The sequence below is a fragment of the Haliotis rubra genome, unplaced genomic scaffold, assembly GCF_003918875.1.
Source record: "Haliotis rubra isolate DU_JTF1 unplaced genomic scaffold, ASM391887v1 Scf60, whole genome shotgun sequence".
Classification (NCBI taxonomy): domain Eukaryota; kingdom Metazoa; phylum Mollusca; class Gastropoda; order Lepetellida; family Haliotidae; genus Haliotis; species Haliotis rubra.
Genome location: NW_025767302.1, coordinates 1,713,088 through 1,728,482, shown reverse-complemented (window position 1 = coordinate 1,728,482; position 15,395 = coordinate 1,713,088). Strand labels below are relative to the sequence as shown.

The window sequence follows — 15,395 nt, the reverse complement described above, 5'->3', positions numbered from 1 at the left end:
ACTCACTCACTCCTGAAGCTGAAGAAAGACATAAAGCCTAAAATATACAGAAGTGTGACCCTAGGACTGATGGATATTTATTTCAACACAGAAGCTGTTGAAAAACTAACTATGTCAGCATGTTAAAAACCAAAAGTAATGTTTCTTTGGCAGGTATTGGATGTTGGGGGCTGCATCGTGGACAGCAGTGCCTCCAACGCTGAAGACGTTCTTCTCAAAGTGAACATGGATGCCATCATTGCAGACTTTCAAGTGTTGGGGAAGGGACTGGTCACTCATGTTAAAAAGATGAAGTCACAGACATAGATGTCCCATCACCATTCTTCAAATTGTGAACATTGTTATGTCTTGTTCAATCTCATTCAAATCCAATCTTAGAGCTTGCTATTGTTACACAGACATTAAGAATGACCTTTCATCAGAACAATCCAAAGTGTCCCTTACCAGATCATGAATCTTACACTGCCTTGACAAGGTTGACATGGCACGTTAGGAACAATAATCTGATTCTCAATGATTGATCTTGATATGGACATGTCTGACATTTGAAACAGAAGAGACATATTTTTGCTTACATTCCACTTCCCTCTGATCTCACTTGTCTATAAGACCTTGAATTTTCAATGTTTAGTTTTCAAAGTTGAATTGAGGACTTGGTAAAAAATGTTTAAAACCATAGTCTGGAATGGAAGTTGGCAATTTAAAACTAATAAAGCTTGTGATGTCAGCTTTATGACAGCTTTCTTTTGTTGAATTCTTGTGAGTAATTTGTTGGTTGGTCACGGAATATCGTTCTGCTGTGACCTGTGTTGTGGTGTCGTCAGCTCTCTGTGTAGCAATATCAAGCTCTAGTCTGATTTGAATGAGTTCGTGTTTTGTTGAGGATGGTTCATAATAGAACGTAATGTACAAGAACATATGAAATATTTATGAAAAGAATACTGAAGCATTTTGTAGTCACAGAAGATTGTACCATAATGTTATGTCCAACCCATTGTTTGTTAAGAATGAATCAAGAAAATTAAACATTTCATCTGCCAAAATAAATCTTGTTGCTATCTGTCATGTTCTGTGCCAGTACTCCGCAGAATGTACTTGTACACTTACTTCTGAGGACACACGTTTACTTGAGCAATTACCGCTGGGGGCACACATTGTCTTGTACCCTTACTCCTGAGGGCACAGGTTATCTTGTGCCCTTACTCCTGGGGGCTCAGATTATCTTGTGCCTTTACCTCTGAGGGCACAGGTTATCTTGTGCCTTTACTCCTGAGGGCACAGGTTATCTTGTGCCCTCACTCCTGGGGGCTCAGATTGTCTTGTGCCCTTACCCCTGGGGGCATACATTGAGCACACATGTGCCTTGGGGCACATTTAATTTGTGCCCTTAACCCCAGGTGCATGCAGTGATAATGTGTAAGTTGTGTTACTAGAAATACCAGTTTCACTATTCATAGGTGACCTGAAATACACATGCTTACATAAGTGTTTGATGTCCTGCCACAAAGTGGGGAATGATCTCACAACAGGTGCCCTTTTGGGTTCCAGTGTTGTCTCCAGGGTTATTACCTTTCATCCCAACCACAGAGTAATTTACAGGTAATATCGGGGTAATAATCTATATTATTTAAGTTTAACTCCGACAGGCCTTGGACAGACAGGTGCTCTACCGGGAGACAGCACTCTACCGCGCAAGCATGCATGTGCGTAATGAGCATGCTTGCGCACTCATCTTTCTATGGGACAGAGAAGTCAGTCCCATGGCTGCAGCCGGCGCGTACGGACAGATAAGTTCGGCTCGGGTTAGTTTGAGTATGGCGGAGAAAGAAACTTTCGAGGCTTGGCTTAGAAAGCAAGGCGTTACAGATAGTTCTATTAATAAGATGACTAAAGAAGAATTCACTAACTCAAGCGAACTTCTGGCCCTGGATAAGTCGGACATTGAAAGCCTCAATTTAAAATTAGCACAACGAAAATTGCTAGAAAAAGCTATCAAATCCCTTCAAAAAGTGTCTCAACCTTCTGAGTCTCACAACACTACACCGGTCACAACGAAAGACTTGTCGAACAATGATGAACTGAACCAACTGCTGGAGTCCCTGGGCTCGTCTACACTGCGGGACGTTCTATACACGGAGCAGGCGGACCACGCCGCACGGAAGGTCGTACAAGGTGAGCGTCCACTCTACATCACTGACTTCTTAACAAGACCTAGGACGGTAGTTCATGAATCTCAGGACGTCTTTAACGTTGCAGACGGCACAATTCTGCTTAAACGAAACTCTCAAGCAAAGATTAGACCAGAGCAGTGGATATCAGCCAATGCAAGAATAATGATTAATTTGCTCAAATCTAAGCACAAACAAAACAAACACAACAAACCATAGAATATCTAGAATACACGGGCTCATATCGGTGACTATTTTCAGCAGCATACTGCCCCATCTGTAATGCTATTTGACTATATGCATAGAAAATCACAGGCAGAAGAGTCCAAGAAGTGGACCGACATAAGACTACCATAATGTTCTATTATTTAGAGAAAAATGAACCAGTTTCAGTAAGGATAGCATCGCATTGTCCAACTAACGGCAGTAAAAAAAATTGTATAAACTTTCAGAACCATTCAGGTTGTCGCTACACTAACTAAGTATGCGCACGTGTCTGCTACGTGCCACACCCGGAGTACGCTCACGAGTCTCAGTTTCAGAATCACACCCCAGCCCCTAGCTCACAACCCGTGGTCTGCCTCTCAACCTCACAGTCGGCGATAGCAACTACAGTCCAACCCTTTGACTCGCGCTTAAGAGCAATGGGAAACAGAGTTAGAGGAGGATAGTGACAAAGACTTTATTCTATCTGGTATAACTCACGGATTTAGGATTATTGATAGAGACTACTACATCTCAACTCTGGCTTCGACAACCCCCCTCACAGCATGGACGCTAAGTCTAGTTAAAAGGGGTGTCATGCGTGTTCAAGGCAAGCCACCGGCACAGAAATTGCCTATCACGCCAACCATTCTGCGACAAATCAGATCTAAACTCGAATTTATCTATTCCTTTTAACATCGCATTTTGGAGTGCATGTTTGGTGGCTTTCTTTACCTTTATGAGGAAGTCTACACTGCTACCTGGTAAACAAGGTAAATCTCCTGATCGCAAATTGTGTATTCGTGATGTTAATGTTAATGATGTTACAGTTTATGTGACCATCCGACACTCCAAGACCATTCAGTTCGGACAGAGGGTGTTACAACTGCCACTAGCCAGTCTGCAGTGTTCTCCTTTGTGTCCTGTTACAGCGCTCAGGTCACTTCGTGATAACCAGGGCAATACCGCCTACAAATCATCTGTTTTCTTTCATGTGTGATGGTAAGATCAGTGGTCTAACCTACAGCTCCTTCATCACAGCACTGAAGACGGTGCTGGTGGCCTGTGGGTACCCGGCAGATAGCTACAGTGGCCACTCATTCAGGCAAGGGGGCTGTACCTTCACTCACAAGATAGGCGTGTCGCCCATACTTATCAAGCTTCATGGAGATTGGAAATCAAATGCCTATGAAAGATACGTTTCTATAGATAGCCAAATTCATGATAAATTTTCAAAAGCAATGATAATAGCAGCAACATGTGCTGAATAGGTGTTGGGGGTTTGGAGGATTTTATGTATTTTACGAACAGTTTGTCATTTTTTACGTGTCAATCGTAATAAAATTGACATCGTATCCCCAACACCTATTATGTTATTTCTTGGAAAGAGTTAAGGGGTAATAATTTATATTATTTAAGTTAACTCCCACAGGCCCTGGACAGACAGGTGCTCTACCGGGAGACAGCACTCTACCACGCAAGCATGCACGTGCGGAATGAGCGTGCGTGCGCACTCATCTTTCTACAGGACAGAGAAGTCAGTCCAACGGCAGCAGCCGGCGCGTACGGACACACACACACACACACACACACCCTCCCTGGGTATACCTTTTATCTCGATAGTTTTAAACTGTTATTTAGAAGGGAGGATGTTATGTATTTTATGTTATGTGTCAATCATAATAAAATTGACATCGTATACCCAACACCTATTATGTTATATCTTGGAAAGAGTTAAAGGATCATATTGGCATCAATTGAGGTAATCCTACAGTACACATCCAGTGACTTTGACTTTAAACAGTCATGGTACACCAGACAAAATTTGTCCAGTGCTTAGAACTTACAAATCATCAAGAAGCCCAGTACAACATGGTTCACTACAGTGGATATAAACTGGCGAAGACTTTCATCCAAAAATGACATCACAATCAAATATCAAAAACAGTTTATTCTTTCTGTAAACATGATAAATATGTATCGATAAACAATAGATCAACAAATAGGTACAGCACAAGACAATACTAGAACACATAGCTTTCCATTTTGAAAAGCTATTTTCTGATGTTAAACAAAATGATAAATTACTCGACCCCACTGAAACAAATCATTTCACACCTCATTAAATAAAATCATTGTCATTTTCTCTATGTGTATGATATATTCACCACAATATAGAAGTGTAAATTCATTAAAAAGATGATACAGCCCAGCTGTACATACAGAGATTGACCGCTAATTGCTATCAGTCCACAGCATATGTACACTGTACAAAACATGATTCACATCATATATGGTGCCACATGGGTACAATGGGTGAAGCCTATTTCTGGTATCACCCGCACTGATATTGCTGGAATACTGCAAAAAGGCTGCGTAAAACTAAACTCATTCACTCACTCACATATGGTGGTTGTTTGTGCCAAGTTCAAATTCTCTACTGTAATTTGTTGCAAAAGGTTACCAACTCAAAGGTTATAAAGCAACTTCAGCTTATCTTTGAAGACTATATAAAGCAAAAAGCGTCCTTGTATTTTCCTTATATTCGCCTCGGGATATTAATACAGAGGCCCAGATAAGCTGCGTATCCGGGTAAAATACGCATAGAAAATTTCCAATTACGATTGAAAAAAATAAGTGTTAAGCACTAATTCACGCATTTAAAATGTTAGATACGCAACAAACTTAGAACAAATGCGTACGGAATATTTTTATAAAAATCGCTTGCGTAATGAAAAAGACATCGATTGCTATCAAGTTACTGTTGGTATAGGACAAGTGTTGTACTGTCAGTATAGGATGAGTGATTTTTTATGAAATCATTTCCATTATATTTAAGTTGGTTTTGATTAGGTATGACATAAGGCAGAACATACCTGCTTAGTAAACTTACTCAATGACATATACTTAGGTGAGTAAACTGACTGAAATACGCACATATTTGAAAGCAGTGGGTAACGGAAAATGAAATACCCACTCAACATTCATAATACCCACTCCAAAAATATACAGTGGGTACAGTACCCACATGAGCTAAATCTTATCTGGAGCTCTGTTAATATCAATCAAGTTTTGTTGAATTGTTATTCGCTGGGCAAGTTGAACACACAGTAGTGTAGCATTAACACAGATGTTACTGTGTCTGAGAAAACAATGTTTATGCCTGCATCTACATTACATCCTACAGACCACCCTCATCATGTTCACATCTTTTAATTCATCATCATCATCATCACCCATTTGTAATGCGCCGGTATCCATGCAGTCCATGCTCAAAGCGCAAATACAATTTAGCACTGTGATCGGTGGCAGCTGCATCATTTAAAACTAACATATTTGGCACTGTACAGATGAAAGTGCCAAGTGAAAGAGTAATGACCCGTTAAATTGTGACGGTCATTACTGACGGACAGTTAGAGTATAAACCTACAAACATGAATGACAAATTTTTGCTGCCAAAACAGGACAAATTAGTGGATATCTCTGATCACCGTCAAGTCCAGTTATATAAGTGATCCAGTTAAATGATCAGTGATCCAGCTAAATGATCAGTGATCCAGTTAAATGATCAGTGATCCAGTATATGATCAGTGATCCAGTTAAATAATCAGTGATTCAATGATCCAGTTATATGATCAGTGATTCAGTGATCTAGGTATATGATCAGTCATCCAGATATAACTTTGTTACACATTAACAAACAAAAGAAAGTCAGTACTCATAAGTCTGCCTCCTCTAGTTTTTGTTGTCTGTGAGCAAATTGTTCTTTTCCATCATTGTCATTTATGTCTACTGTGTCCTGTACAACGTTTTCCTCCACTGGCAGCAGGCCATTCAGGGAATCTGGGTCCACTTCTGCCGTCTCATTGGAGTCCGATGCTGTGTTTATGTCACTTTCTTCGTTAGCCTTGATCCTGCCTTTCATGGGTTGGATGGCCGGTGTCTTGGCATTCCAGGGCAAGGAGGGTTTGAAAGACACACCGTAAGGGTCATCATCGTTCCCATTCAAGGCATCGTTGCTGTGCAAGAGGCTTCTGGACTTCCCTACAAAGTGAACAACAGTGTTAACCCACCATCAATAATGTACACTTGGACAATAATCTGATTATATGAGTCTGGGCCTGACAAACCTTAGATCATAACAACTTAACAAGCAGCAATCAGGGATTCCAAAATGTCTTCAGTGTTATCGCCAAGGGACACAACTCTGGTGAACGACAGTGTCACAGACATTTCAAGCACAAAGATAGATGTACAGTGGATCTTAATTAACACTTGAGTGACATATAGTCCTCAATAGAAAGATTAAGATTGAAGAATGAAGATAGCTGCATTTGGTGTTAGTATTTATCAAAATGAAAACCAGCCTTACTAGTGATAAGGAATATGACTTAAAAGCTCTGACAAGAAAATCAAACAAGAAACATCATCACTGAGTTTGATCACATGGCTACAATCTTGGTAAGGATCAGGTGACAGTGAGCAGTCATGTAGCATTAGGGACCGGGTGACAGTGAGCAGTCATGTAGCATTAGGGATCAGGTGACAGTGAGCAGTCATGTAGCATTAGGGATCAGGTGACAGTGAGCAGTCATGTAGCATTAGGGATCAGGTGACAGTGAGCAGTCATGTAGCATTAGGGACCGGGTGACAGTGAGCAGTCATGTAGCATTAGGGATCAGGTGACAGTGAGCAGTCATGTAGCATTAGGGACCGGGTGACAGTGAGCAGTCATGTAGCATTAGGGATCAGGTGACAGTGAGCAGTCATGTAGCATTAGGGACCGGGTGACAGTGAGCAGTCATGTAGCATTAGGGATCAGGTGACAGTGAGCAGTCATGTAGCATTAGGGACCGGGTGACAGGGGATGGTGACAGTGAGCAGTCATGTAGCATTGAGTCACCGGCATTAGACAGGTGACAGTGAGCAGTCATGTAGCATTAGGGATCAGGTGACAGTGAGCAGTCATGTAGCATTAGTCACCGGGTGACAGTGAGCAGTCATGTAGCATTAGTGACCGGGTCATGAGCATTAGTGACCGGTGAGCAGTCATGTAGCATTAGGGATCAGGTGACAGTGAGCAGTCATGTAGCATTAGGGATCAGGTGACAGTGAGCAGTCATGTAGCATTAGGGACCGGGTGACAGTGAGCAGTCATGTAGCATTAGGGATCAGGTGACAGTGAGCAGTCATGTAGCATTAGGGACCGGGTGACAGTGAGCAGTCATGTAGCATTAGGGACCATTCATAATTTATGGGTAAGGGGGTTGGGGGGTGATGATGATTTTCATGGAGAAGCATGTACAATGTGAATGACCCTCCCTATATATGTACAAAGTAAGTGACCCCGCCCTGCATGTCATGTACAAAATCAATGACCCCCCATCCCATAATGTTTGAGCATGTTTTTAACATTTCTATGTACAGAATTGCTACCCCCTCATCCTATTACATGTGTACAAAATTGCTGACTCCCCAGAACAAGATGGGTGGAACTCCCCCTCCCTCTTAAAATCATCACCCACACCCACACATAAATTATGAACGGTCCCTTACATGCATAAAATATTAGGTCAATGATGCTTTAGAGATGACATATACAGATTTGTATTTGTGCTGATAATGTACACGTAACCATTACATTAGTTCACACATATATTACAACTATTTCATGAAAAGCCCTCTTAGCAATTTTTTGCCAATAATGTAAGAATCCTTATCACTGGAATGGCTTGTTTTCACTTCGTAAGTATAAACACAATGCAGCTATCTGTCAAATGGAGAGCACTATTATGTATTTTTGCAACATGCAGATACTTGTGATGATAAGGGATTGTGATGACATGAAGTGTTCAGCTCACCTGGCATAGGCATCTGCTTGAGATCTGAGACAGAGCTGCTTCTTGAGAATGGGTTGAAGTTAGGTATCACCAGCAGGGCGAAGGACAACAGCAAGACAGCGAGACAGGTTGTTGCCTGGGCAGGTCGACCTGACTTGGCCGTCACCATCATCTGCAGCTTCTTCAGCTGGGTTAGCAGAGACCTGGAGCGCCGATACATTGACATGTTAGTCTTACAGTCATGGACTTACAGTCATCTCCTGCCATGGAGTCTGTTGGATGGTGCAACAAGACGGTAACTTGGTATAACATGGGACCAAGAAATGTAATATTAATCAACTCTTTATCTGTCTTGATGATATTCTTCCATTCTTACGTTTACAGATGCCTTATGGGCAGGTCTTCAATGTAAACAGTAAACAAGGTAAGGTATAGAGGTAATTTCGATTCTTGTACTTAGACATTTCAATAAACATTAATGCTTGTATAACAGCCCCTCAAAATCATCTTACATATTCTGTTTCTCCAGAGCAGTTACTTTCTTGTGTAGATTCTGGTTCTCGGAGGTGCACAGTTTGACCCGTTGTTCTAAACCATCAACATACTCCATCTTTCTCTTGCGACTTTCCTTTGCTGACACCTATTAAAATCAAAGAATAACTATCAATATGAATCACAGGGAATATGGCAGCAGGGCTTGATAACCCACCGGAATACTTTTTAAGAGTGAGTGAGTGAGTGAGTGAGTTTGGTTTTATGCCGATTTAGAAATATTCCAGCATTCCACAGTGGGGACACCAGAAACGGGCTTCACACAATGTACCCACATGGGGAATTGAACACCAGTCTTCAGCGTGACGAGTGAACGCTTTAACCACTAGGCTTCCCCACTGCCCCTGAATACTTTTAGCCATCTGCAAACATAATACACATGCTTATCCTTAACTTAGAACACCACTAACTTTTTGCTAAGAATCTTTCTGAAGTTTCAGCTATATGACAGCTGTTATTTTTACACATGTGCAAGCCAGTAAATTCTGCGTTGCATATTACAATAAAAGAATACTGTTCCTACTTAGAGGCAATGTGACATGGCTAAATCTCATGGTATAAATCGTTGTAGTGCTGTGTTAACTAATTTTCAAAAAGTTCTAAAACGATACAGCTTTGATAACATCGACTGACAAAGATCATCGACTTTTCATTTGACCATTCATAGCTTCTGCTAATGTAACATGTTGCTTACACACTTGGTTCAAAGATGTTGGCACCCATGTAAGATAGACCACGACCCATACCAGTTTTGAACACCAACAATGGGCTGCACACACGGTACCCACGTGGGGTTTCGAACCCATGTCATCGGTAAGGCAAGTGAATGCTTCGAACACATGACTGCCAATATTTGCATGGGCATTTCATGTGGATACATGCGAAAATTACACATACATGCAACCAATAACACTAATGTTGATACATATGGTAAGCCAACCTCCTTTCACCGTGGCCAATTCATATTCTGTCCTTATATATACATTTAGTACTGCAACATGTCAGGGGCATTGTGGGCGAGCTGGCCCTAAGGCACTGGTTAAGGCGCCAGGCTAGTCATCCAGCGAGCTTGAGGTGACGGCATCGAGCCCACCTGTGACCGGGTGTAAAAACCTTGGAGTCAACTCTCTCAGTGTTGTCATAACCCTTAGTGTATAGTACACAACCCTGTGCACTTAAAAGAACCCACGAATCCATTGGTAAAGATGGTGGCCACCTAGTTGCAGGTACAGCAATGTGCAAACTTGGACAAAAGACATGATCTAGGGAAAAACAAACGTCTTTGAGCAGGTGATCTGGATATGGGCTCTATATAAATATATATAAATAAAAAAAGACAAAAAAACCCCACTGATTTCATGATCATGACAGTTTCGCCATTACCTTGTTGCGGATCTTCCTGCGGATGGACTTAAGGGCTCTCTCCTCCTCCTTGGTGAGAGGTAAGTGGGAGGGTAGGGACACGCCCTCACGACACAACAGCTCTTTCTCCTCCTCTGTCAGCTGTAGGTCAGGGTACTGCAACACGAAAACAGGAAAATAAGCTGAAAATTCAAGGTACATCACATAAAGAAATTTGCCAAACTGCTACACAGAGTAATGATTTCTGTTCACATATATCGTGATGTAGTCTTTCTCAATCATGTCAATGTTAATAAGCATGCAGTGGTAAGTATAAATAATGTGGGGAGTCTTTATGACAATGATTATTTTCCTTTCCTAACAACTCATTCCCTAATTAATCTATCTTGACTGTATCACAAATCTAATCCTACATCTGCACAACTAAAGGCATGACTACTGACACAGTAGTCAAAAGCATGAATGAACAAAAAATGGTCATAAGAGACAATTAAACGACAGAAAACATATCCTCCACTCAAATACAGTGTACTCTGTCAATACCGGCATCAGTCGGGACCAAGTAAAAATGCCGGTTTTGACAGAGTGCCGGTTTAGCTAGGTTCGCTTATGACGCCTGCGCACACGGAAGTTCGCTGTCGTACTGTCACTTTAGCATTAACAAAATGTTTGAATAAGAAACAAGGCAGTGACTGAATGCACATTCATGTTGTTTAAATCAAATAAAAATGTCTGAAATCTCTTATTGAATTTCAACTGATCATATATTATCGGCAGAATTAAAATTATAAACTATTTTTCGCAATGTTATTGCAAACAACGATTCTTGTTTATGCTTCGGCAGCGGGTCTACAATAGCATTGTCAAAGAGCAAAGTAACGATGTTTCAAACATCGAGGAAATCATTAAATAAATTGAAATCAACAATAACATTCATAAAAGTTGTGAAACGCATATATAAAATTACTATTTCCATACTTTTGTGCGATCATGCAATGTAAGTCAAGTCACTGACAAGTTACATCTCGGCTTTCACACGATGCTTAATGTGAAAATATATGCATGAAGCATTTTGTCATAGGCCATAACCTAGCACGCTATGTCCAATAAGTTCCATAATTTACGATAGGTAGCGATGTCTTTTCTTAATATGTTCAGAATAGCATTATTTTACCCCAAAACTTTCGCCTTAATCTAAAAGTTTTCGCTACGCAGAACGGTATCCATTTCCATAATATGATTGGCTGCTTAGGTCACGGTCTGATTTTGACCAATCACTTCACACTCTTATAAGCAGAGTGTAGTGAAAAAGCCGCCGTTAGAAACCAATCTTTATCCAATAAAATCGCTTCTTACAAATGTGAAAATACTCTCGCAAGAGTACAGTGATATTGTTGATGTTCAGAGCGCTCGAACGATACACTTCATCAAACGATTCGCCTTCTATGTAAGTGACACGCGCCACTCACTAATTAACAAGAAACTGATTGACACTTCCCGCTTCTGAATAATCTCGAGTCAATACCCGCGAATCAACAAAATGTAAACACTTGCTTGTTTATACAGTCAAGCTGCCCACTACATGTATTAATTACTCTGGGTAAGTGTTACGCACCACTCACTGATTAACAAGATACTGATTAACAGTTTCCGCTTTCTGAATAATCTCGAGTCACAGCCAATTGTGTTGTTACATCATTTGGACCTAATTGCATCAAAGGGTTACGCCGTCTTTCATGTGCCGGTTTTTACAGATTCGTTTTCATAACAACTTGTTCGTTGGGACTGAAAAACAATGCCGATATCCTGAATAGACAGATGCCGATGTTTACAGAAGTTTCTAAATGATAATAACGTGCATTTCTGCCGGGACTGAAACTTTGTGCCGATGTAGACAGAGTGCCGGTGTTAAGAGAGGCCGGTATTGACAGAGTCCACTGTAATCAACATATTCATCAAATTCATGTCTAAAACATATGTGTTGTATTCAAATGAATAGCCATGATTAGCAAACAGGTTAAGAGAACCCGAATAATAGTAATTGTGCTTTGAATGTACCAAGAATCATGAAAATATTTGACTGCAGCAGAAACTGAGACAACCTGTTTTTGACATACACTAAACAATCCTGAAGAAGAAATTGGCTGGCTGTATCGGCTATCAGGAGTTAAGACTGACATCATAGATTTGGTTTCAGTCATAACCATAATTAACTATCAGGTAAGCTAAACTGATTAAGGTCTTGGGAAGATTTAGCACCTTGGTGAAACCCATGAACATAAGGGATGTTTGTTTGTTGCTTGAAGCTGCACTATATGGTGGAGGTATGTAAATAATTCAGACTGGACCAGACAATCAAGTGATCAACAGCATGAACATCGGTCTGGGATACGATGAATTGTGTTCATCGGGATGGTACCGAGATTCATCCATGGGCTTCATCTGAAACCAAAGGCTGCTATCATGCAAAGGGGAAAGCAACTGCACAGGAATTTGAAGCACCTTATGTGATCAATACATCCTGACATTTAATTGTTATGTTACCTTGGATGTACTTGTAACCTCTGGATTCACATCCTTTACTGTGAAGGGCAGGGAGTGAGACTGGGACTGGGACAACTTCAGGATCTGAACGGTTTTCTTGTCTCCGCTGCTGACTGTGATAAAGGAGGTGTTGTTTGTTGGTGAAATGTCACTGTCACTCCCAGAATCTGTAAAAAAGTTCAGCAAATGTCTTAAATATGAAATCCTCTCTACAGATATTTAACTTCTTTTTCTCTGTATACATCATGCACATAGTAAATTTAGTAAGGTTCAAATGACCACTAGTGCAGAATATAGGCCACTTAAAGAGAATTTGGGAGTTTTTCAATGCTGTAACCATGGTAACAACTGATTTAGTTGAATATGACATTGACAAGCACAATGTCACGGTCACATGCACAACATGACACCTGCCATGGTCATCATGGTCAGGAAGACGTCTTACATTATCATAATCATAATGACATCTGACTATTTTAAAACATAATGAAGACATTATTAAGTAAACTATATTTGCATAACCATGATAACTACTGTTGCTAATATTTTCCCTTTCACCTTAAAATCAGATCTATGAAAATGGAGTATTTCTGTCCAAATACTATCAAAGACAACGTACCAAAATTCACAGATACTTCTTTGTCATTTGATGCAAGGAGATCAAAATGGTCCATGAGATTTGCTGAGTCAACACCAGAGAAATCCACATTTACATCCTGCATTTCTAAGTCCTCCAGCCCCAGAGGGCTTGTGTCTGATGGGAACATTGTCTCAGTTCCATATTGTAACGGGCTGACCACTGATTCCAAATACTGTCCTTCACTGGACACTGTCTCTAGTCTATCTGTTGAACCACGAGGTGAGTCCGACATTGAATCTAATGACACACCACTGTCACTGTGCTCGCTGGGGATTTGTGAGCGTAATAGTCATGATCTGTAAGCACTTTCTTTGAGGGCTCGCTCTGTGGCTGGATTTGCTGATCCAAGGCTTCGTCTGTCAGCAGGGAATCAAATATGTTGTCTTGCAGGAGGTCAATGTCAAGATCATTCTGTGAAAATAACACAAAGATTTTTAACATGGTTAAGCAAATTTGGATTTTATGCTAGTTAGTATTATATCCACTATAACATCACAACCTGTAAACATATAGTATATCGTTTGTACGCAAAAGTTAAACACTCAATTGTTTTATATTCAACATATTTATAACCATACAATAACAACAGAAGTTGTCATCATCAAATGTGTTTACTTGGTCATCTGTCAAATGGCTGTCAAATAATTCATGAAATTTGCATTCCAACATTATGAACATTTACATGATGTTGGACTGATATCAAATTAAAACAAAGAAAACAACCCCAAAATTATAAATAAATACACAAAATCTCAATGTCATTATGCAAATATCAACTATAATAACATAAGATAGCAGTATAAGTGAAGCTGATGCAATCAACAACTTCTGACTTAAATTTACAAATATCAGTCCACAAAATGACACATATATGATAAATATGTAAGTGTACACACAGACACCATATCCCAAACATCACTGTCCCATCCGTCCATGCCGGTGTCCATCACTGACATTGCAGTGAGACCAGTAAACAAAATCCTGTTACTCGGTTGCATGGCTGTCTCCAATTTCAGTAAACTTGTTTACTGGACGGTTATCTCTTGTCAGCCGAGTAATCGGGTTATTACTCGAACAAAAAGTGTAGCCAACGAATTAGGACAACACGTGTTGTCGTGTCAGGAGGCTCCTTGATTCGATGAAAATGTTAATGGCTTGTAAAAACAACAGCTGCAGTCCTGCATCATCATCGTACATGAGCAATGTGGTGTCGTTGGCAATTTGGAACTAAAATGATTCATCGTCGATCTGCTCGTCCTTTTGACTGTGTCAGTTGTGTATACGTGTTGGGAAACAACACGACAACAGCTGATGAAACATGTAGATCCTAAATGCGCAAAATATCGCAGATACTAATATAGATAGTCTAAAAGGAAAACTACTCACGAAATCTATGGTCTGCACGTCTTTTAGTTCCTCCTTCAAAACCCCGTCATTCTGATCAAAAAGCATATCCAGTATTTGGGCAGATGGAGGCTCCAACGCCATGATTACGATTTCAGATGGTCAGCGTAATTTGTGCCCTGTCAAATGATTATGTCGTGTAAACAGACACGTCACTCTGAACTCGCTGTTGGTTGTCTGTAAATGGCCGCCCAATGTTGTGCAAGTTTTCACTTCCGTGAACTTGTCATGACAACATCGATATTTTAGTGGTATGTTTTGTGACACACATGGCTATCGGAAAAGAATGCAAAATTCTGAAGGCAACTAAAACTCCATCTCATGAAATCTTTAAGAAATTAACCGTTGATCACGTATTTCCCTTTTGTTGACGTGTTACTAAATTAAGCTTTTTGCTCACTCATCGCTTGTATTCTGAACATGGTTTTTCAGACACCCCGTTGGACTTTTCGAACAACGATACCTATAAAACCCTGTATGAAGCTTGCGTGCCACAACTTCCGAGTTGACGTGGAACCAGGGGCGGAAGTTGTCGAAGGAAACCGAACACATGCGATGACTGTAGAACGAAACCAATTGTTAATTCCGCCAAATTATTGCACCATTAGATTTACTATTTTCATACTATATATTCTTGTATCAAATTGTTTTAACGGACGTCGTTTCCCGAGACGGTTATCA

The 15,395-nt window shown here is 40.5% G+C and overlaps 2 protein-coding genes across 2 annotated transcripts in view; one reads left to right on the top strand and one right to left on the bottom strand.

The window, feature by feature from the left end:
- The window catches only part of LOC124255450 (nucleolar protein 6-like), a 40,088-nt gene extending 39,045 nt beyond the window's left edge, over positions 1-1,043 (top strand). The window contains exon 24 of the mRNA XM_046689366.1: positions 154-1,043. Coding sequence (XP_046545322.1) covers positions 154-306 — 153 coding nt within the window. The 3' untranslated portion in view covers positions 307-1,043. The remainder of the gene's footprint in view (positions 1-153) is intronic.
- Positions 1,044-5,462: 4,419 nt separating this feature from the next.
- On the bottom strand, positions 5,463-15,123 carry LOC124255406 (cyclic AMP-responsive element-binding protein 3-like protein 3). Its single transcript, XM_046689319.1, is given in 8 exon segments — positions 5,463-6,416; positions 8,234-8,415; positions 8,725-8,852; positions 10,148-10,282; positions 12,671-12,837; positions 13,290-13,583; positions 13,586-13,721; positions 14,697-15,123. Coding segments are annotated over 8 exon segments (1,470 nt in total). The 5' UTR covers positions 14,799-15,123; the 3' UTR covers positions 5,463-6,090.
- Positions 15,124-15,395: the final 272 nt, after the last annotated feature.